This window comes from Denticeps clupeoides, unplaced genomic scaffold (genome assembly GCF_900700375.1).
Source record: "Denticeps clupeoides unplaced genomic scaffold, fDenClu1.1, whole genome shotgun sequence".
Lineage (NCBI taxonomy): Eukaryota > Metazoa > Chordata > Actinopteri > Clupeiformes > Denticipitidae > Denticeps > Denticeps clupeoides.
Genome location: NW_021629993.1, coordinates 956,760 through 979,948, shown reverse-complemented (window position 1 = coordinate 979,948; position 23,189 = coordinate 956,760). Strand labels below are relative to the sequence as shown.

The 23,189-nt window shown below is 47.3% G+C and overlaps 2 protein-coding genes across 2 annotated transcripts; both read right to left on the bottom strand.

The window, feature by feature from the left end:
* Positions 1 to 1,286: 1,286 nt before the first annotated feature.
* LOC114779571 (SKI family transcriptional corepressor 1 homolog-B-like) lies at positions 1,287 to 7,053 on the bottom strand. Its single transcript, XM_028967476.1, has 7 exons — positions 6,920 to 7,053; positions 6,433 to 6,836; positions 5,372 to 5,887; positions 5,083 to 5,282; positions 1,841 to 1,915; positions 1,687 to 1,761; positions 1,287 to 1,547 (listed from the first exon to the last, which is right to left on the bottom strand). Exons 2-7 carry the CDS (start codon positions 6,828 to 6,830, stop codon positions 1,480 to 1,482), a joined length of 1,332 nt encoding a protein of 443 aa, XP_028823309.1. The 5' UTR covers positions 6,831 to 6,836; positions 6,920 to 7,053; the 3' UTR covers positions 1,287 to 1,479.
* Positions 7,054 to 19,958: 12,905 nt separating this feature from the next.
* Positions 19,959 to 21,114, bottom strand: LOC114779514 (uncharacterized protein C15orf61-like). The gene is given in 5 exon segments (XM_028967376.1): positions 19,959 to 20,059; positions 20,123 to 20,303; positions 20,306 to 20,391; positions 20,394 to 20,476; positions 21,046 to 21,114. Coding segments are annotated over 4 exon segments (441 nt in total). The 5' UTR covers positions 20,467 to 20,476; positions 21,046 to 21,114.
* Positions 21,115 to 23,189: the final 2,075 nt, after the last annotated feature.

Here is a 23,189-nt window from a genome sequence, read left to right as displayed (position 1 = left end):
GCTCATCAACACTCGTTTTCGGGCTGCGCTTTACCTTCAGTTCCGCACTCTCTCCGCCATCTTGTTTGTCTTGGCGCAGGCGTGGTGGGGCTTCGGCGGGTGAGGGCGACGTCGTGCGTCGCGGTGGCGTGGCGTGCGTGATGACGTATGTTTCTACAGTGGCCCGCCATTATTTGAATTGGAGTCGGATTTGAAGTGAATTTACTCTGATGAAGTAAAATTAAGTAAACTGTGCATGAAAGGTACGGAATATTAATCGCTATCATTTAATATCATAAAATAAGTACATAGCAAAAGTACAAGAGAGGAAGAGGCTCTAAAACCAAGATGGAGTTACGGTGGACGACTGCAGTTATTATAAAGCTGATTATAGTGACTTAATTCATCATCTTACTTTAATCAAAAAGATTTAGCAGTGGGTTATAACTGTATGATCTTACAGTGTGGTGGCTGTTATTATATTATCTTATTAAATTCATGTGCTGTTATATGTGGTAAACACTGCCATATTTCAACATTTCAATTTTAATTTTTTACATTACTTGATTATAGAGTAATTGAAATAGTTAAACTACTATTATATAGAAATTGTATTGTGTGGCATTTCATCTTTGTCGTGTTATTGTACGTTTGGGTCCTGGTCTCATGGCTCATTTTCAATTTGAACAAGATATTGCTGCAGTTCCGATTCCGATTCAAAACTGCTCTTTATTCACTTTGACTTTTGAAAGCCAGTTCTGTCTGATGAAATGGTGTCCAGTAGGTGGTGTGCATCCAGAACCCGTCTCAGGTCCCGTCAGAACCCGTCTCAGTGTGATCAGAGGAAACTGATATACAGCAGATATACAGCATATGGGGGACATTTTGTGAGAAATTGGGATATATATATATATATATATATATATTACAAATATCATATTGTTCTATATTTACAGCATTTACCAGATGCCCGTATCCAGAGCACCTTACAGTCAGTAGTGACAGGGACAGTCCCCCCCCTGGAGACACTCAGGATTAAGTGTCCTGCTCAGGGACACGATGGTAGGAAGTGGGGTTCTCTTCTTGGGGTGTGTTACCTGCTGGGCTACTTCTGAATAAATTCTTAATCATTTGTAAGTTATTAAACAAAAACTGACTGAACACACAGAGGCAGCTGGTTTTAAAAAAATGGTTCTGCTCTCCTGTAAAGTTGGAAATATGTCATTTATGCCCACATGGCTGTCACACCTCCGTCCATATTTCTGAAGATGAATGACGAGTGAAAGAGTGAGGCAGCAACTCCAGAGTTCGAAAGCAGATCTTTAATGGAGATGCGAGTCGGTGTGGCAAACAGTTTAAAGTGCTTTACATTCATATCCAACAAACACGAAGCAGAACATCAGACGAGTAGGAGGAACATCGAGTCCATACATCTTACAGTGAGCACCACGGTACAGAACATACGCATTGCACATGATCTAAAAGCCAACACCACGGCACTCAGGGCGGCGTGAAGGTGCAGGGGCGCAGCATCTTACAGGAGAAGTGGTGCAGCGCGTCGTGAGCTTCTGGGAACACAAAAAAGCATCTCTACCAATCACATATATTACAATATCATTAAATATTATATTTGAAAGATTTTATGATTTAAATATTTAAATTACATATTATACATAAACGTAATACTTTAAAAGTCGTTATGTTCACCTCGTACAATCTGCAGCTGCTGGACCATCTCTTCTCTGTAGGAAAGCTCTCGCTTCATCTGATCTTGAAAATTGTCTGAGGAGAAACAAACTTATTTAGTTTTGTTCCTCTAATTTAAAAAAGCCAGCAGATCTCCGCGCAGGGAGCCTCATACCTTTCAGGCTCTTAAACTCCTTCTCCAGCCTTTTCCTCATTTCCACCTGTTCCACCAGCTGTTTCTGCAGCTCCTCTGTTCAAACAGAATATGTCACATTTAAATAAATCACGATTTATAGCCAACGAGCGACACGACATATTCTGATAAATGCCATAAATGACACGTCACCGCTCTGCAACGCAACACTACAACTCGACATAACAAGCGACACGACATAACGACTAATCTTCAGCCTTCCCAAATTCTCCCACAACAACAACAACATTTATTTCTTATATGGCCCAAAATCACATACAGTATGTCTCAATGGGCTCTCTGCTACGTTCCCTCCACTGGCTCCCAGTAGCTGCACCATCAGGTTCTAAATACTGATACTCCAAACATGGAGTAGCACCATCCTACCTCACAGCCCTTATTACACCTCGCACTGCACCTGGTATACTCCGAGCCTCCAGTACTGCTCGCCTGGTCCCTCCATCTCTGAAGGTAAAAGGAAGACGCTCATCTAGACTCTTCTCCGTCTTGGCCCCTCGGTGGTGGAATGAACTTCCAGCTCAGTCACTGAGCACCTTCACACGGCAGCTCAAGACCTTCCTCTTTAGAGAAGATTTAGATTAAATTGCAACTTTCTTGTTGTCGAACTTTGTGTACAGAATCTACAACAGAGTGAATTAAATAGATGTATTCATAGTTGGGGTCCTAGTGAACCGGAATTGATCTCTTCATCGATGGTAACATGGTAAGCACGTTGTAAGTCGCTCTGGATAAGAGCATCTGCCAAATGCCGTAAATGTAAATAACGAGCGACACTTCAACATATAACGAGCAACACGTCACCGCTACGCAACATAACGAGCGACACGTCAACATATAACAAGTAAAACGTTACCGTTCCGCAACGTAACGCTACAACTCGACATAACGAGCGACACTTCAACATATAACGAGCAACACGTCACCGCTACGCAACATAACGAGCGACACGTCAACATATAACAAGTAAAACGTTACCGTTCCGCAACGTAACGCTACAACTCGACATAACGAGCGACACTTCAACATATAACGAGCAACACGTCACCGCTACGCAACATAACGAGCGACACGTCAACATATAACAAGTAAAACGTTACCGTTCCGCAACGTAACGCTACAACTCGACATAACGAGCGACACTTCAACATATAACGAGCAACACGTCACCGCTACGCAACATAACGAGCGACACGTCAACATATAACAAGTAAAACGTTACCGTTCCGCAACGTAACGCTACAACTCGACATAACGAGCGACACTTCAACATATAACGAGCAACACGTCACCGCTACGCAACATAACGAGCGACACGTCAACATATAACAAGTAAAACGTTACCGTTCCGCAACGTAACGCTACAACTCGACATAACGAGCGACACTTCAACATATAACGAGCAACACGTCACCGCTACGCAACATAACGAGCGACACGTCAACATATAACAAGTAAAACGTTACCGTTCCGCAACGTAACGCTACAACTCGACATAACGAGCGACACTTCAACATATAACGAGCAACACGTCACCGCTACGCAACATAACGAGCGACACGTCAACATATAACAAGTAAAACGTTACCGTTCCGCAACGTAACGCTACAACTCGACATAACGAGCGACACTTCAACATATAACGAGCAACACGTCACCGCTACGCAACATAACGAGCGACACGTCAACATATAACAAGTAAAACGTTACCGTTCCGCAACGTAACGCTACAACTCGACATAACGAGCGACACTTCAACATATAACGAGCAACACGTCACCGCTACGCAACATAACGAGCGACACGTCAACATATAACAAGTAAAACGTTACCGTTCCGCAACGTAACGCTACAACTCGACATAACGAGCGACACTTCAACATATAACGAGCAACACGTCACCGCTACGCAACATAACGAGCGACACGTCAACATATAACAAGTAAAACGTTACCGTTCCGCAACGTAACGCTACAACTCGACATAACGAGCGACACTTCAACATATAACGAGCAACACGTCACCGCTACGCAACATAACGAGCGACAAGTTAACATATAACGAGCAAAATGTCACCGTTCCGCAACATAATGCGACAACCCGACATAACGAGCGACACATCAACATATAACAAGCAACACGTCACCGCAACGCGACAAGTAAACATAACGAGCGACACTTCAACATATAACGAGCAAAACATCACCATTCCGCAAAACGTCACCGTTCCGCAACGTAACGCGACAACCCGACATAACGAGTGACACGTCACCATATAACAAGCTAAACGTCACCATTCCACAATGTAACGCGACACGTCACCGCTTCACAACAAATCGTTATGTCGATTTGTCGTGTTATGTTGCGGAACATAACGCAACAAGTTGACATAACGAGCGACATGTCACCATATAACAAGGAAACGTCACCGCTCCGCAATGTAACACTACAACTCGACATAATAAGCAACACGTCACCGCAACGCTATGCGACACGTCACTATATAACAAGCGAAACGTCACCGCTCTGCAACGTAACGCACCATGTCGACATAGCGATCAACACGTCACAATATAACAAGCTAAACATCACCACTCCACAATGTAACGTGACACGTCGACATAACGAGCGAGATGTCACCACTCCACAACGTAACGTAACAACTCTACATAACGAGTGACACGTCTCCGCTCCACAATGTAACGTGACAACTCTACATGACGAGCAACACTTCTTTGCAATGTAACAGCTGGCAGTGGTGGCCTAGCGGTTTAGGAAGTGGCCCCATAATCAGAAGGTTGCCGGTTTGAATCCTGAGCTGCCAAGGTGCCACTGCTTACCAAGGGTGATGGGTTTCAAGCAGAGGACACACTTTGTGTGCACCGTGTGGTGTGCTGTGTTTCACAATGACAATCACTTTTTCACATAAGGCGTGGAATGACAACAACAGAGAACACGTCACCACTCCAGAACATGACACAATGTAAAAACACACAATACCACTTCACAACACAACACGACACAAGAAAACAGAACTTCAACACAGCACAACTTAAAACCCAGCACAAGTAAAAGAGAATGTTCCGGAGACTTCTGAGGAGGTATTTGGTGGGTTACTTGGTCCCACCACCTCTACTGAGCTGGTAACAAGTTCTGCCTTTTTGGATGAAAGTGTATTTTTATGGACTTCAGAAAGACGGACGGACCCTCGCCCTGCTCTCCAGGCTCCTGCGGGATCTTGGCTTCGGTCTCGTCTACAGTAGACGATGGTTCTTCTTCTCGAGCGTCTGGAACGGAGAAGGCAGCGCGTTTAGAAGGTGCTGCTGGAGAAGACGCGGCCTGATGAAGAGTCCCCCCCGCCGTCCTGCAGGATGCGTGTATGACAGCGTCTCTGCTCTCTGTGAACCTGGACAGAACGAGAAGACACAAATCAGAAGGCGATTTTTCCAGATGTTCTAAAGCCGCCGCTCTGCTTCTTTCCGCACCTCCTGGGACTCCACGTCCACCTCGGCCTCCTCCGCGCTGTCCTCGCCCTCGTACGGTCTGCCGACGCTCCCCGCGGCCTTCAGCACGGGTGTGAAGGCGGAGGCGTGGCTCGGGGGCCGGGCGGGGACCGCGCTGGAGCAGCACGGGGGCCAGAGGAGCGGGAAGGGCGGGTACAGGCCGCCGTACGGGCGCGGGAAGAGAGGGGGCGGCATCTTGGGCAGGACCAGCGGGACCAGCGGGAAGCTGCGGCCGCCCCCCTCCGCCTCGGGGGGGCGCTCCGGGGAGCAGGGCGGCGCCCTCTTGCGGCTGCCGCCGTTGAACATGGCCTTGACGTCCTCCCACGCGTGGAGCACGTCGTCGGGCGACGCGCGGTCCGTCAGACGCAGGTGGCGGCGCCACGAGTTGAAGTTGGCGGCGTCGGGCTGCGTGTAGCGGGAGTCCGCGGCGCGGTGCGAGTGGAAGATGAACTTGTTGGGGGAGAAGTAGAGGCCGCACAGGCTGCACTTGATGCATTTGGCCCGGGAGCTGAAATGGAAATAATCCAAACGGAACGAAAAATCTGCATAATGTACAGGAAACTATTTTATTATTATTATTATCTTCGGCTTTTAATACGATCACTTCATTTATTCGTGGAATTAAAACCAGATGATACGCAACGGAATGAACCAAAAGCACATTTCAAATGCGTCGAATAACGAATAAAATTAATTTAATCACTCGACATTTATTCAGGATCACTGCTGATTTACGCAATGATTTTTTGCGTTTTTATATTTCTGAAAACTGATTTGATTTAATAAAAAAATACAACGGCGAAGAAAGTGAATTTGTTGAAATGTTTGGGCGTTTGAACGGAATTGTCCGGATCGAATTTGAACTGATCCTGATGATCCCGGTCCGCCGAGGTCCCCACTGAGGTCCCCTTGATGAAGGTCCCGTCCCCACACGCTGCTCCCCGGGCGCCTGTCGTGGTGCTCACCAAGAGGACACGTGTCCTGTCACCGTGATCACAATGACAACCACTTCGCTTTCACTTTTTTATTCTAGGCGTGACGTCACCGACGTACCTGTTGTACCGGGCCGGGATGAAGCTGCCCCTGCAGCCCCACGCGCACCCGTGCGTCACGTCGAACGCGAAGCTGTCGGGCAGCCGCGGGGGGTTGTGGGTCCCCAGGAAGGAGCGGCACAGGCGCTCGGCCTCCCGCCGGGTGATCATGCCGCAGCGGCGCGACGACACGGGCATGGCGCCGGCGCGCCGCAGCAGCTCCAGCTGGACCGGGGTGCACTGCACGCAGGTGATGCCCAGCGCCACGCGTCGGTTGTGGATCTCGTTGTAGCTGAAGCGGCGCAGCAGCGTGTTGGAGATCTGCGCCAGACACAGGCGCTCCTGTCCCTCCATCAGCAGCGACACGATGGGCGTCCCGAACAGGCGCGCCTCGCCCACCTGGTTCTGCCGCGGCTCCATGTGACCCTGGAGCCGCCAAACACGCACTTTATTCGGACTTTACTTCATGGTCCTGCTCGCTGGAGTTTAGTGTGAAGACGGGAACTCACCTGGACTCCGCCGCTGGCGGGACGCGACTGGACGCGTGTCCCGGCGAGCCGGTGAGTGACTGCCGAGGTGAGGACACGCCCGTTTACATACCGACACGCCCACTTACATGCGGACACGCCCACTTACATTAACCGTTTACTTCACAGCCAGTATCGTGGGTTTTAGCGGGAAATGTGAGGTATGATCGGTTATGAATAAATGGACGAGGAGGAGGAGGAGGAAGAAGATGAAGATCTCGCCCTCTTATTTAAATCCGAGCACCTTCATTATTGATGATCCATTTATTATTGATGATTATTTATGGGCTGATCAGTGATCAGTGATCGTCTCGCGCAGGGGTATCAGTGCACAGTTACACAAACGCACACACCGACACACACACACTTTAAATGTAATGCACGTCTTTTAAAATGTACAGCTTCTCGTCGCCATGGAGAATTTTACTTTTAATTTACAGAAACACACGCAAGCTCAAGCGACTCATAATTATTAGGATAAGATAAGATCAACCTTTATTAGGTTGAAAAGTGGGAAATTTCATTTGTTACGGCAGAAAGTGGATGGAAACTGAAGTAATAGCAGCAAAAACAGAGGTAAATAGCAGAAAAAAAAAATATATATATATATATAAAATTATGAAATAAAAAAAATCCATTTTGATATTTTTAAAGAAAGGTGAAATATTTAATCGGAGCCCTGATCAAACGGAGGATGAAACAGCAGCATTAAATAAATCTGTAGCTCTTTATTGGAATGAGATAACGTGATAATGACGCGGATCTGTTCTATTCTTCTGTATGGAGGCAAGTCGGTTTGCGTGTGGATCTATGTAAAGATCAGATGTTTAAATTTTCATTTTCATTTGTGATTTAATAATATTCATTTATACTTCTGATATCTCTGAATCTTCATTCCATCTCATCGCTAACACGGACACAAAACAGAACAAGATTGATGGTCGTATTTTTATTATCGTGTTTTACAGTGTTTCCGCTGTGACCCCTGGGTCAGTGAGGGGTCATGTGTGGGCGGGGCAGCCACCAGGTCTGAAGGTCACGTCCACCACGGTGTCTGCAGTGACTGCTGGTGAAAAGATGGACTTAAAGTCTGGAGTGTGAACAGTGTAAACAAGACATCAGAGTGCCCGCACACACACACACACACACACACACACTCGGCATCTTACAGAAGGGGTGTGTGTGTGTGTCATCAGGGCCTTTTGTCACCATCAGGGCCTCATCTGTGCTGTTCTCCTGAGGGACTCTGCGAACAAAAGTGCTAAAAGGGGTGAGGGACGGGAGGCACGGCTCTATACCCTGTCAATCACACACACACACACACACACACACATCCATAAAGCTGCTGTCCTCCAGGCTCAGTTTAACATCTCACCGCCACAGAGCGCTGTGGGTCAGATGGCAGCGCAGTGATCAGCGTGACGATGGCTGCGGGCGCAGCGCTGCATTTACATAAAGACGTCTGCACATCATCACAACACACTTCCATACCGACCAGCACCAGGCAGCAAAATATTCATAATAATAAGCAACAAGACAGGGCGGGGCTGAAGATCCGTGAAGCCTCCTCATCTCCCACCAGGCTGCAGTGTAAATAGCTGTGGCCGTCAGCGTGTGTTTACCGGGTCACGTTTGGAAGTGCTGCAGCGCCGGGGTCCCCTGGGGCGTCCATGAAAGCGGTTTGTCTTCTCTACCTGCATTAAACCCGGGGACCCGATGACCTGACGCTGGACCAGTTTATCCGAGATGTGGATGGAAAGGCAGGAGTGCTGGAGGTGTGGACGCAGTGAACATGAGAGCTTGGAGGGAGTGGAAAGTTAAAATCATATTTTAAAGTCAGAAATGTCTTATAATATTTAAAGTTCTTGTCTGGTTCAGATCTGTAGGAATTCAGGCTTGTCCACACTAAAACTGCACCTCACTGTTCCTCACCAGCACCATGCCAGGCGCCCGGGGAGCAGCGTGTGGGGACGGGACCTTCATCAAGGGGACCTCAGTGGCACCTCGGCGGTTCGGGAGGTGACCACTGCTGGTGGAGACAGCAGTTCTCAGAACAGAAGAGGAATCTCGCTCACATCAGAGTGTGTAGTGATGAGCGGATTCTTTTTTTAGGAGGAACGATGTTACATGATAATGAGGCGCTGGTCACATGTCACCTCCTCTTTATTCGTAAGGAAGTGGAGCTTTCCTTTAAACTTCCCGGCGCCCTCGTTTACCTCCATTAGATGAGAAGCCATTACACGTAATATGAACCAGCAGCGCTGCCGTATTTTCATAATCTGGACACATTTTCCTGCATCTCCGTGTCTGGAGGAAATGGCTTCTTTTCCGTCTCTCTCTGTGTTGGGGCTGCTGATGAGGTGAAACGCGTCTTATGTGCTTTCGGTGCTAAAGTCGTCCCTAATGGAGCGCAACGTTTATATTTTGTTTGGTAATGAAGCATGGTGATGGCGGCGGGCGGGGCAGGGGGCGGAAGATGAGGCGCCCGGGGCAGGAGGCGCAGAGGTATTATGGAGGCGCGGCGGGCCGACTGATCTGGGTCTTAATAAAGACGAGCGGAGGGAAGTGGACGACCTTCTCAACAACTTCATCACACACACACTTGCTGGAGGAGAGAGAGGAAGCGGGAAAGACTGGAGATTACTGATGAACTTATGGTGTATTTACCACCTGTAATACCTGTGTGTGTGTGTGTGTGTGGTGACCAGACTGTGGAGTTAATGGCGGTGGTGGTTGCTCTTCTCCACACGTCTCCTTTGTTTCCGCTCCATCTTCTTTCTGCCTCACGTTTCATTATGGGATGAGAGGTGACGTTCACTGCTCCACTCTCACTTAGGATTTCAAACCAAAGCCTCCAACTTGGTGGAAAGTTTAATCAGATAAACGCCTCCGGTCACATGACCGCAATAACAGCCGGACAGGTGGCCGACCCACAATCCATTTCCTCCTACAGAATAATGTTTGTGTGTTTTTCACAGTATTAACCCTCTCATCCACCCCGACTTTAAAAAGCAGGAACGAGGTCAGAAGGAGGCTGGTGAATCGGGCCCACCACTCCCGTCTCCATGGAGATGATAGTGCGAATTGTAGGGAGAAAAGTGTGTGTTACCGGGGCCGCAGGTGAAATGATATCCAGGTCCTTTCACTCAACTAAGAGGGAATTATGGGACATTCTGCAGCCTGCGGCTCCAGCATTTATCCGTGACCTCTGACCTCTCCCGTCAGCGGATAAATTTCATCACAGCCGCTGATGGTGGATGGGTGGAGAAGCTTTCTGAACAGGACAATGGCTCCGCCTCACCACGAGTTCCTCACTGCCAATGACCTTGAGAATTGATCAGCTTCTGCCCCAGAACTCCACCACATAAAAGGTGGTAAACTTTGAGAGCTTCGCTTTGCTCCATCATCCCCCAGATCAAACAGTGGTGTTAGGAGCACGCCGCCAGGGCCGCACTCAAGGACACGACTGGGGACTGACCATCTGAACATCGGTCATGTCAGGATCAGTCATAAATCTTTTAATACAAGTCCAATAAACATTTCATAAAACAAATTTACAAGCATCAAGTGACTCAAAATGGAAGGGTAGGTTGGATAGACCAGAAGTGTGTGTTTCACGAGTTTCATTAATTCTGCTCAGAATCTAAAATTCTAAACCAGAAACAGTTGGCTGAAATAATTCCTATAAAGCAGCACATACAGTCTCACGTTCACTTTACTTCACCCTGCGAAACTTTCTGTTCTGGTTTTCAGCTTGTAAATGTGTTTTGCATGTTGTAAATTTATTGTATTTGTATGTGATGAATATGTGTGTTGTATGTGGATGTTGTATATGTATGTGATGAATGTGTGTGTATAGTATGTGTTGTATGTGTGTGTGATGTGTGTGTATGTGTATGTGTGTGTAATGTGTGTGTATGTATGTTGTATATGTATGTGATGAATGTGTGTGTATGTGTGTTGTATATGTATGTGATGAATGTGTGTTGTATGTTTGTTGTATGTGGATGTTGTATATGTATGTGTTGTATATGTGTGTATAGTATGTGTATGTGTTGTATGTGTGATGTGTGTGTATGTGTGTTGTATATGTATGTGATGAATGTGTCTGTGATGTGTGTGTATGTATGTGATGAATGTCTGTTGCATGTTTGTTGTATGTGGATGTTGTATATGTATGTGTTGTGTGTGTGTGTATGTGTGTTGTATATGTATGTGATGAATGTGTGTTGTATGTTTGTTGTATGTGGATGTTGTATATGTATGTGTTGTATGTGTGTGTATAGTATATGTATGTGATGAATGTGTGTTGTATGTGGATGTTGTATATGTATGTGTGTTGTATATGTATGTGTGTGTGTATGTAGAAATAAAGAGGGTGAAGAGAGGATGTGCAGCACAGTGAGGCTTTTCTCTCTCCCCTCCTATAAACAACATTTACAGCAACAGCAAGTGGAGCAGCAGGACGGGGCAGACGGGGCGTGGCAAGGCGGGGCTGGGCCACTGTAAAATGATTGGGGTCAGGTGCCAGTGGTGATGTTTGCACAGGAAGTAGGAAGGTCACATCATAAATCATACCCTGGCTTAGGTGTTAACCGTTTGATTTTATTTTAATGTACATTAAACCCACCCACCTCCTACCCTGCAAGAAGGGCAGGCAGATTCCTCCACCCCATGATTCATATCCCTGCCCGGTAAGGGTCACCGATTACAAAGAACCTCCTGGTTTCTCCTGACAGATGAGCATCTGAGTGGTTTCATTAAAGTCCAGTTGCTGGTTTCTGATTGGTCTTAACTAATGACAGCCACAGGCCTCACAAGCCATAAACAAAGGCCGGCCTCATTACAACTTAATGGAGGCGGGGCTATGAGTTGACAGGTCTCTACATTTCTAACTGGGTGGGAGCCAGTGGAGGGAGCGTAGTGGTGGGGTCGTGTGGTGTGGAGAATTCGAGAAGGTGCTGCTGCGTTCTGTATTAGCTGTAGTCAGAGGTAGACCTATGTAGAAGGAATTGCCATCTCCTCGTTAGTATAGTGGTGAGTATCCCCGCCTGTCATGCGGGAGAAGGGGGTTCGATTCCCCGACGGGGAGGTGATGCTTTTGTGTTTTAATTACGGCCATACCAGCCGAAGAACGCCCGGTCTCGTCTGATCTAGGAAGCTAAGAAGGGTTGGGCCTGGTTAGTACTTGGTACCCTAACCCTAACCCTGCCTGGGAATACCAGGTGCTGTAAGCTTTAACTAGGGGCAGTGGTGGCCTAGCGGTTAAGGAAGCGGCCCCGTAATCAGGAAGGTTGCCGGTTCGAATCCCGATCCACCAAGGTGCCACTGAGTAAAGCACCGTCCCCACACACGCCTGTCATGGCCGCCCACTGCTCACTCAGGGTGATGGTTAAATACAGAGGACACATTTCACTGTGTGCACCGTGTGCTGTGCTGCTGTGTATCACAAGTGACAATCACTTCACTTTATCTATGTTGGTAGAAGGTTGGTGATGTGAATCAAGAGGGAGAGTTGGTTGTCTATAGTTACACCTATAGAAAATGCCCTCACCAAGTGATTTTCACACATAGACTATAAAATTCTTTTACAAAAAAAGCTCAACACAGACAGGTCCCTGATTTCCTGAGTGGCTTGTTAACAGAGTACTGCCCTACATGAGAATTATGCTCAAAAGACTCTGGGCTCTTACTGGTATCGAGAATGAACAACTTCTTGGCAAGTGGATGAGCTTTCGGCTTCAGAGTTCCCCTGCTACACTGCAGCTCACACAAATTTTCCTTGTGTGCCGAAGGTCAAGTGTGGAGGGTGTCATCTGCAGGGTCTGTCAAAGCCCATTGAGACGTACTGTAAATACATTTGGGCTTAAAATAAATCTTGTTGTGTAGAGAGAGAAAAGGAGAGGACCGAGTACTGAGCCTTGAGGGACACCAGTGGAGAGTCTGTTTGAAGCAGACGTGGATCCTTTCCAAGTCACTTGGTAAGACAGCTCATCAAGGTAGAAGGCAAACCACTGCCATGCTGAGCCCCAAATTCCAACTCTCTTGAGGATAGACAGGAGAGTCTTATACTTAATTGTATCAAATGCTGCAGAGAGGTCGAGGAGTACAGGAAAAGTTTTGCTGATCTGACTGCATGTAGCTCCTCAGAAACAGCCAGAAGGGCCATCTCAGTAGAATGGCCTGCTCTGAAGCCAGGAGGTTGTTCTGAGACAGATGAAGTGATAGGTGATTGTAGGACTTTAGAACGAAATGAGAGTGTGGGTACAAGGTTTGTATGGGGTGTGGACAGGATGTGTACCAGGTCAGCACATGGTGTGTACAAGGTTGGCGGAACATGCTGCATAGTGCCCAGGAGACACTGGTTTAATCTTCTAATTGGAGCCCAGCAGCAGCCCATCTAAACAGGCTTTGATGAACTCTTAGCCTCCATTAGATAATCACCCCCCACCAGCCAAGGTTATTAGACCCTTCAAACAGGCCACACTGGTACAGGAGAAGGACCTGGAGGATTCATCTGAATCAGTTTAATGCATTGATCCACAGCCAGAGAAACCCCAAAGGGCCAAATTTAATCAGAACGAGGACTAAGGGCCTCGTTCAGTGTTATCCAGATTACAGATGAGTATCACGGTGAAGTGTGAACTGTGTGTGTGTGTATTCTCTGTCAGGTGGAGGTTGACCTGGTCTCGGCTGCATGGACCTCCTGCAGGTTCTGTAACTGAGCCGCCTGCTCCATTATTCACTCGTCATTAAATAGGTTCATCAGGCGCCGTCACACCAATCAGCTGCAGCGCCTCCTTCAATATTTCAACAGCAGTGAATCAGACACCGATGCCTCCTTCACCTCCTACTCATCCTCCACATGGACACCAGTGCCAGGTCACGATGGGGTCACTGCTGCATCTGGTGACATCGTTCCTGCAGCGACGTGAATCACTTCTAAAATGTTGAGTGTGTCGAGTTAAAGGGGGTCTTACAGCATCCAGCAGTGACACGGTCACTCGTCCCCGTCACCAGCGGTCACACCCTGACCATCACCACACGGACCACCAACAGCTCACCCTGTCTACAACAGTGACATGACATCAGCACAGCTGACCACTGAGGAATGACTGGACCTGGACACCTCTGCAGGTTACAGACGGTGGGTGGAGCTGTGAGTAAGAACACATCATATTTATTGTGACAGGCAGTAAATAAGGTTAAACTCGCATTGCATGATGGGAGAGAAGATTGAGGGGTGTACGGTGGGCCGGATGCCGATCACAGATTTCGGTTCCGTTACAGTGAAATCCGGCGTCTGGTTACAGCCACGCAGCAGTGAGGAGGATCAGAAAGACACACCAGGTCCGGTTTCCACCCGAGGATCAGACAGGCAGAGAGACTGTAGGTGTCTCGGTCGCTGAAAATCTGAGATTCAGAAAATCTCAGTCCTGAGTGGCGTCTCCCTGCACGTCCCCAAACAGAACCCTGGTAGAACATTGTATGCCATACCAGGTGGAAAAAGGCTGAAGAGATGGAAGAGAAGAGAGAAGAAGAGACCCAGACCATATGGAGAGGTATGGTGGACAGACAGCGTCGGTTTACATGACCTCTGACATCGACCCCTTTAACTTTTAATCTGGAGTGAATGATCAGAGGAGGTCAGGAGATCAGGTCTCACGTCCACAGGTTTTTCAGGGATCTCAAGCACACCACATTATTCATCAAACTATTTTTGATTTAAATAAACGACAGTGGTCAGCCTAGACCAGCCTCTATTACTTGTCCTCTGAACTGCAACCCACATCTGGAACCTCAATGTCTGGGTCATAACAGCAAACCTTCTGACGATGAAGAACAGGATCTCAAGCTGCTTCTGTCATTTCACCACTTTGTTCTGGACGGAGATCTATTATTGCAGAAGAACAAGCCGTTTTCAGAACCCTCCTGGGCCAGTCTGTGAAAACTGAGATGGGAAATCAACTGGAACATGGTTTCAGGTCCAAACTGCACCAGTGGCTGACCAGCCCCGCTGACCACTGGGCATGTGACCGAGGTGCAGTACAGCCAGCAGGCACCTTAAACACCAAAAGTTCCGGGTGAACACATTTAATAGAGTGTGTGTGGGTGTGTAATGGGATGCTGAGGCAGGAACAGGTGGAAAATCCTGCAGACCAGCAGACGGAATGATTTCAGGAGAGCGATATGAAGTTGTGTTCACCACCTGCTGACACACAAAGCACAAAACAAATTACCCAACATGAAAATGGCAGCAGGCCCTGAAAATAAAACACGTCCAGCAGCCGAGACGCGAGTGCTGACCACCAGCACGACTCAGAGCGTTCTCCATTAGCACACGCGCGTGCACACACACACACACACACACACACACACACACACACACAACACACACACACACACACACACACCCTCTCAATGGCAGAGTGCTGCAGCCTTCATACTGTGATCACACACACTCAGGAGATGGGAAGAGTACATCTGAATGTGGATTTATTTTATCCAATGATAATTTCATATTAAATGAATCCAAATGCATTTTCCCATCATTTTTAAAACAATAAAAAAATGTCCTCAACTGTTAACGGAGAACAGGCACCAACACTATTAAACACACCCCGGGCACCTGTCATGGCTGCCCACTGCTCACTCAGGGTGATGGGTTAAATGCAGAGGACAAATTTCACTGTGTACACAGCAGCACAGCACACGGTCCATCACGTGTGACAACCACTTCACTTTACTTTACGCAAAGAATTTCAGGCCACGCTTCAGTCTTGTATAAATACTGTGCTGGTCAGGTGGGAAACAGACACAACCTTCACAGACCATGCATCGAATTATACATACTGTAACCAGTACATCCTGGATACTGTAACCAGTACATCTACATACTGTAACCAGTACATCCTGGATACTGTAACCAGTACATCTACATACTGTAACCAGTACATCCTGGATACTGTAACCAGTACATCTACATACTGTAACCAGTACATCCTGGTTATTGTAACCAGTACATCCTGGATACTGTAACCAGTACATCTACATACTGTAACCAGTACATCCTGGTTATTGTAACCAGTACATCCTGGATACTGTAACCAGTACATCCTGGATATTGTAACCAGTACATCTACATACTGTAACCAGCACATCCTGGATACTGTAACCAGTACATCTACATACTGTAACCAGTACATCCTGGTTATTGTAACCAGTACATCCTGGATACTGTAACCAGTACATCCTGGATATTGTAACCAGTACATCTACATACTGTAACCAGTACATCCTGGATACTGTAACCAGTACATCTACATACTGTAACCAGTACATCCTGGTTATTGTAACCAGTACATCCTGGATACTGTAACCAGTACATCCTGGATATTGTAACCAGTACATCTACATACTGTAACCAGTACATCCTGGATACTGTAACCAGTACATCTACATACTGTAACCAGTACATCCTGGTTATTGTAACCAGTACATCCTGGATATTGTAACCAGTACATCTACATACTGTAACCAGTACATCCTGGATACTGTAACCAGTACATCTACATACTGTAACCAGTACATCCTGGATACTGTAACCAGTACATCTACATACTGTAACCAGCACATCCTGGATACTGTAACCAGTACATCTACATACTGTAACCAGCACATCCTGGATACTGTAACCAGTACATCTACATACTGTAACCAGCACATCCTGGATATTGTAACCAGTACATCTACATACTGTAACCAGCACATCCTGGATACTGTAACCAGTACATCTACATACTGTAACCAGCACATCCTGGATACTGTAACCAGTACATCTACATACTGTAACCAGCACATCCTGGATATTGTAACCAGTACATCTACATACTGTAACCAGTACATCCTGGATATTGTAACCAGTACATCTACATACTGTAACCAGTACATCCTGGATACTGTAACCAGTACATCTACATACTGTAACCAGTACATCCTGGTTATTGTAACCAGTACATCCTGGATACTGTAACCAGTACATCCTGGATATTGTAACCAGTACATCTACATACTGTAACCAGTACATCGTGGATACTGTAACCAGTACATCTACATACTGTAACCAGTACATCCTGGATACTGTAACCAGTACATCTACATACTGTAACCAGCACATCCTGGATACTGTAACCAGCACATCCTGGATACTGTAACCAGTACATCTACATACTTGTTAAACCCATAACATCCATGGATTACTGTTAACCAGTACATCTACATACTGTAACCAGCACATATGGATATGTAACCAGCACATCTACCTACTGTAACCCGCACATCCTGGATATTGTAACAGTTACCATTATACATACTGTAAACAGTACATTCTGGAATGTAACCAGTCATCCTGGATACGTAACCAGTATCTGGGATATTGCTAACCAGTACATCTAATTACTGTAACCTAGTACATCCTGGATACTGTAAACCAGGTACATCCTTTTGGGGGGATATCTGTAAACCAGTAAATATACTACGTACCAAGCACATCCGGATACTGGAACCAGTACAGCTACATACTGTAACCAGTAATCCTGGATATGTAACAGTACATTCTCATACTGTAACAGCACATCTGGATCTTGTAAACCAGACATCTAAATACTGTTAACCAGTTACATCCTGGATTACTGTAAACAGTAACCAGTACATCTACATACTGTAACCAGTACATCCTGGATACTGTAACCAGTACATCTACATAATGTAACTATGCATTCAGGTCTTTAAAAAAAAAAGTGAAGTGATTGTCACATGTGATACACAGCAGCACAGCACATGGTGCACACAGTGAAACGTGTCCTCTGTATTTAACCATCACCCTGAGTGAGCAGTGGGCACCATGACAGGCGCCCGGGGAGCAGTGTGTGGGGACGGTGCTTTGCTCAGTGGCACCTCGGGCGGATCGGGATTCGAACCGGCAACCTTCTGGTTACGGGGCCGCTTCCTTAACCACAAGGCCACCACTGCCCCTCTAGTTTTATCCACCTTTTGGTTAAAATGAAAAAATCAGGCTGATGACTGATCTACAAAGCTGGATTTATCAGGTCGTGATAAAGGTCACAATTGTACAGTAGAATTCTCCTCACTCTGGACTGGTGGTCCAGGTGATCTGGGTCCTGGTAGAGAACAAACAGAAGCAGCGGCAGGCTGGTGGCATTGTACATCTGGCACAGAAATACGAGGTTCCGGTAAACTAAGGTAACTACTGGCAGGACAAAGTCAATGTGCGGATCGTTTCTGGACACTTAACGTGTGTGAGGAAATGGGAGTAGAAAGGTCCTGCGATGTGAAAATATCACAAACACACACAACTGGAGCAGCCGTCATTAAAGGAGCTATTTGTCAGTGTCCACCCCCCCAGTGGTCACCAATCAGCCCGGAGCAATAAACAAGACACACACACACACACAGTCCATCACTTAAACACACCCCTACAGACACACTAAATGCTACCAATTCATCCTGTAACACACGCATTCTGCTCGATTGCATTATTGATTATGTGCTGTATATGTGCTATATTTAGGCCCCTCCCACTTCTTGTACAGACATACAGGATGCCTCACTGGCTGCCTGCTACAGCCACGCCCATATTGCCACAACCCCTAACACACACCCAGAACCACTACATTATAGGCCAAATAAGAACACTGTAGGGAGGGAAATCTGAGATTCCTTTTAGAACATCACAGCATCCGGTTTTATTCCACAGACAACATATAGAAAATATATTTTACAGTCACAGAATCATGACCATCATGAACATCCGGCACGGCAACTGTCACCACACAGGACAAGTGAACCAAGGGACGGGCATCTCCTGGTGGCTCCGCCCTGGTTAACAGGAAGATTCCTGACGTCAGAAGAACCTGCTCGTGGTGCCATCATCAGGAGGGGCTGTACTGGGGGGGTCTTTTAATGTATTACATTCTAACAGTGAGAACAGATTACTGTAAATACGAACGATGGCAAGGTGACTTTCTAACTCCGCCTGTCACCTAAAACGTGCAGTAAAATTATTGTTCCCTATGGAGGGACATCAAATTCTACATTTCAATTTGCCATTACGATAGATCACTCTTTATTCAGAATCAGACAAACCCACACAAATAAACACCTGGTAGACACGTAGAGGACACCTTCATGGCTTCGGATTTATTCATCTTCCTTCTGTTGAGGAATATCAATCATGGAATTCATCCAATTAACACTGATCATCACCTGGCAACATGTGGCCCTTTAGCCAATCAGATTTGAGGACAGAAATGGAACCAGCAGATTAATGCAGAACCATAATGGCTACAACCAAATACCCAACACTTACTTTTCCGCCATTTACCAGACGCCCTTATCCAGAGCGACTTACAGTCAGTAGTGACAGGGACAGTCCCCCCCTGGAGACACTCAGGGTTAAGTGTCCAGCTCAGGGACACGGTGGTAGTAAGTGGGGTTTGAACCCGGGACTTTATGCTTGACTGGTTATAGGGGGGTGTCTCACCTGCTAGGCTTCCATCACCAAACCAACCGACGTGGTGAAAAGCCAGAGTGACGACTGCACGAGTGACGGGACATTATAGACACCGTGAAATAATTCTGATTGGATGTTTATGATTGATTAAGATCGACTCCGCCTGCTGTGTGTTACCATGGTGAATAAAAGAAAACACCAGTCTGCTTAGTACGAGGAGACGCCAGGAACGATGCTCCACTTCACCAGGAACCTTCAGGCAGATTTATAACTGAGAGGAGAAAGCATCAGAGTACCGATCATCTGGAAGGTCTTCTTCTTGGACAAGCTCCTAAGAGATGAGGGTTGATGGCGCCGGTCCAGACCCTCCTACTAACCTACAAAAACCCAGGAAATACGACACCGTACGAGAGAGGTGGAGATGATCAGACCAACACGAAGAAGAGGAGGAGAAACGGCGGCGTCAGAAGCGCGCCCCCTCCTGCTCTCTTACAGGAAGTAGACGGTGACGGTCCCGGCGGACGTCCGCACCGTCTCCGACGCGCCCACCATCATCCAGGAGCCCACGCCGTAGGCCAGGCAGGGGAGCCCTGCGGGGAAGGCGGAGCGTGAGCGCGCGCCCCGAGTCCCCGACACCCCGTCCCGCCACTGACCCAGGTTGGCGAGCTTGAGCGCGCCGAAGAAGCGGTCCTGGCGCCGCAGGTCCTGCGCCGGCGCGCGGGTGCAGTGGTACTTGATGAAGGGGAAGCAGCCGGTACGAAGGATCTGGTAATTCTGGCCCTGGACCTCCCAGTTGAAGCTGGAGCGGCCGAACTGGTCATTGTTGACGGCGCTGTTAGCGCACAGCAGAAGGACGTCCAGGGCGGCAGGCCGCGCTGCGCCAGGTGGCGGGTCAGGACCTCGGACGCGTCCGGACGCGGGGACGGGTCCGGATCCGGCTCGGGAGCAGAACCAGCTGGAGGACGGCGGCGTGGATTCTCTGCAAGACGCCCGTCATACCTTCATTTCTACAAAAAGCAGACGCTCAAACCATTATTCTCATTAGGCTGCGTAGTGTGTGTGTGTTGTGTGTGATGTGTTGTGTGTATGTTCTTAACATTTACCGCATTTACCAGACGTCCTGACCCAGAGTGACTTACAGTCAGTAGTTACAGGGACAGTCCCCCCCTGGAGACACTCAGGGTTAAGTGTCCTGCTCAGGGACACGATGTGTGGGGTTTGAACCTGGGTCTTCTGGTTCATAGGCGAGTGTGTTACCCACTAGGCTACTGTGTGTGATGTGTGTGCGTTGTGTATGTATGTATGTATATGATATATGTGTGTGTGTGTGTGTGGTGTGTGTGTGTGTGTGTGTGTGTGTGTGTGTCCTGGTTCAATTGTTGACGAGCGGACAACAAAATAATAAAAGTATAAAAAGTTATAAGTCACAGTTTCTACATTCACAACCAAAGCAGCTCGACACGCGACAATCAATTTTAAATCAATAAAAGCCCGATCAGTTCTATTATAAAACGGCGCTCAGCGATACAATATACATTAACAACATAAACTACAACATTACTAGAATATAAACTACCGTGGAGATGGAATATAAAACTCGACCCCTGCTCGTCACCCCGCGGTGCGGCCTCCTCTTCAGTCCGACCGGAAACAGCGCAGCGCGACTCCGTTCCGCCTCTCAGAGTTCCATCATAACCCATCATTCATTTCACACCACGATCGGTGTGTGTGTGTGTATATATATTAACTTATATAACTTTTAACTACAGACAAAAGCTCATTCAAGTGGAGATTTGAAGATATGGCAAGTAATTTCACGTGTTCGAACCTGAGCAGTGATGGTCTGAACAATTAAAGCGAGGATGAGACAGATCTCATTTTTGGTCACACAACCTCTATTGTAATTCATGAAAGATAATAAAAATATTACGTCTGTTATATTCTGTAACTAGCACCACTTTCTGTAGCGGAGGAGTCATTTTAAAGTGAATTTCAGACGTTTAAAATAAGATAAGCGTGAGGACAGGGACGAAGCGGGTCACTAGTGGCAGGGAGGCGCTTTCAGTTTCCTCAGAATATTTTAATTAAAAACCGAACACGGTGAGAAGAAAAATAGAACCACGAGTTTCTTTATTTAAAAGTTGCAGTGAAACGAGGTATTTTCAGCAAACAGAAGAAGTCCGAAAGATCTGCGCGAAGATGGATGAATGGAGAAGTTAGTCCCCTCGGGCCTCGTCTTCATTGTGAAGCAGCAGATCTCTGGTGTCCTTGGTGGGGTTTTTCACTGAATTTGAGAGAACCTTGGCCTCAGCTGAACTGAGGCGCCTTTCAGACTCCACAAATCACGTACGTGTGAAAGCCACGCTGACTTCTGACATGGAGATGAGGCGGCGCCGCTCCAATCAACTCATTGTTCTTCATAAAGGCCTTTAGGAGGCACATTGTCCCGCCCAGAAGCATGCGGCCACCGCTAGAACATTCCTTACATCTCCTGCATAATTAGGAGGGCCCCTGTTTACGGCGTGGGCGAGCGCGGGGCCACGCGGGGTCCACGGCCGAGGCCGGCGGGGTTTTGTGGCGCAGCCGCCGCCTCCATTGGCTCGGCGACGGGAGCACAAAGGCGACCCGGCTGAACTCAGGATGGAGGGACGTGCGGTGTGTTCAGGATGGAGGGACCTTTTTTTACCTGAACACACGCATTCACTACACAGACATTGTGTTATTAAAACATGCAGAAGAAACGCAAGGCCAAGGAAGAAAGTTCCTTCAGGAAAAGTTCCTCTCAACGGAAAAGCCAGAGCAGAGGGGCGGGGCCACTGTCCCGAGAGTCACGCCCACTGCAAACCAGTGACACAACAATCACACAAATTACACACACCAGCATCACACAGCTGTTGTGTTGTGAATGTTATTATGTTGCATCGTGTGTGTGTGTAGTGTGTGTCATGTGCGTTATTAAGTGTTGTGTGTGTGTTGTGTGCACACACAACGTGCACACACACCTCAGTAACACACACACACATGTGCACCAACAAAACACTTCAGAAACACACACACACAGATACACAACACACTAACACACACACACACTGACATACACACACATACACCACAGTAACACACAACCACAATAATACACACACACACACACAACACACACCATAGTAACACACTCACTGTGTTGATGAGGTTGACATGCAGCTGAGTTGTGTTCTGCTCTGCAGTTTTACTCACATCTCCAGCCTGCGTCCACTACCATGTCCACCCTGTCCACCATGTCCATTTCAAACCCCGTCCACAGAAACACAACCTGATCTTCCAACATCACTAAACCAATCAGTGTGTAGGAGCTCAGTGTGTGTGTGTGTGTGTGTGTGTGTGTGTGCCCTCATGGCCCTGCTCACACTTTTTGAAGGACGAGGCTCAGCTGCTTTGCGAGCTTCTTTAATGAGACTCTAAGAAGCAGGTCGAGTCCAACGTCCACAGCAGACGTCTTTGTTCAACTGGACAAAGCAACAAGGCTGTTGGCTGTGTGTTACTGTGAAGTGTGTGTGTTATCGAGGTGTGTGTGTGTGTGCACGTGTGTTACTGAGGTGTGTGTATGTGTGCGTCCGCCTGTGGGTGTCCATGGTGTGTGCGTGTGTGTATGTGTGTATCCGCATGTGTGTGTGCGTGTGTATGTGTGTATCCGCATGTGTGTGTGTGTGTCCGTGTGTTTGT

What these genes read in the sequence shown, in the direction of transcription:
- LOC114779571 (XM_028967476.1), bottom strand. Translation starts at nt 6,830, where the DNA reads ATGGAGCCGCGGCAGAACCAGGTGGGCGAGGCGCGCCTGTTCGGGACG. An exon ending in GCCTGGAGAGCAGGGCGAGG is followed by an intron (nt 1,916 to 5,082) that starts GTCCGTCCGTCT and finishes CTGTTTGAACAG; the next exon opens with AGGAGCTGCAGAAACAGCTG. An exon ending in GCAGCTGCAGATTGTACGAG is followed by an intron (nt 1,548 to 1,686) that starts GTGAACATAACG and finishes TTGTGTTCCCAG; the next exon opens with AAGCTCACGACGCGCTGCAC.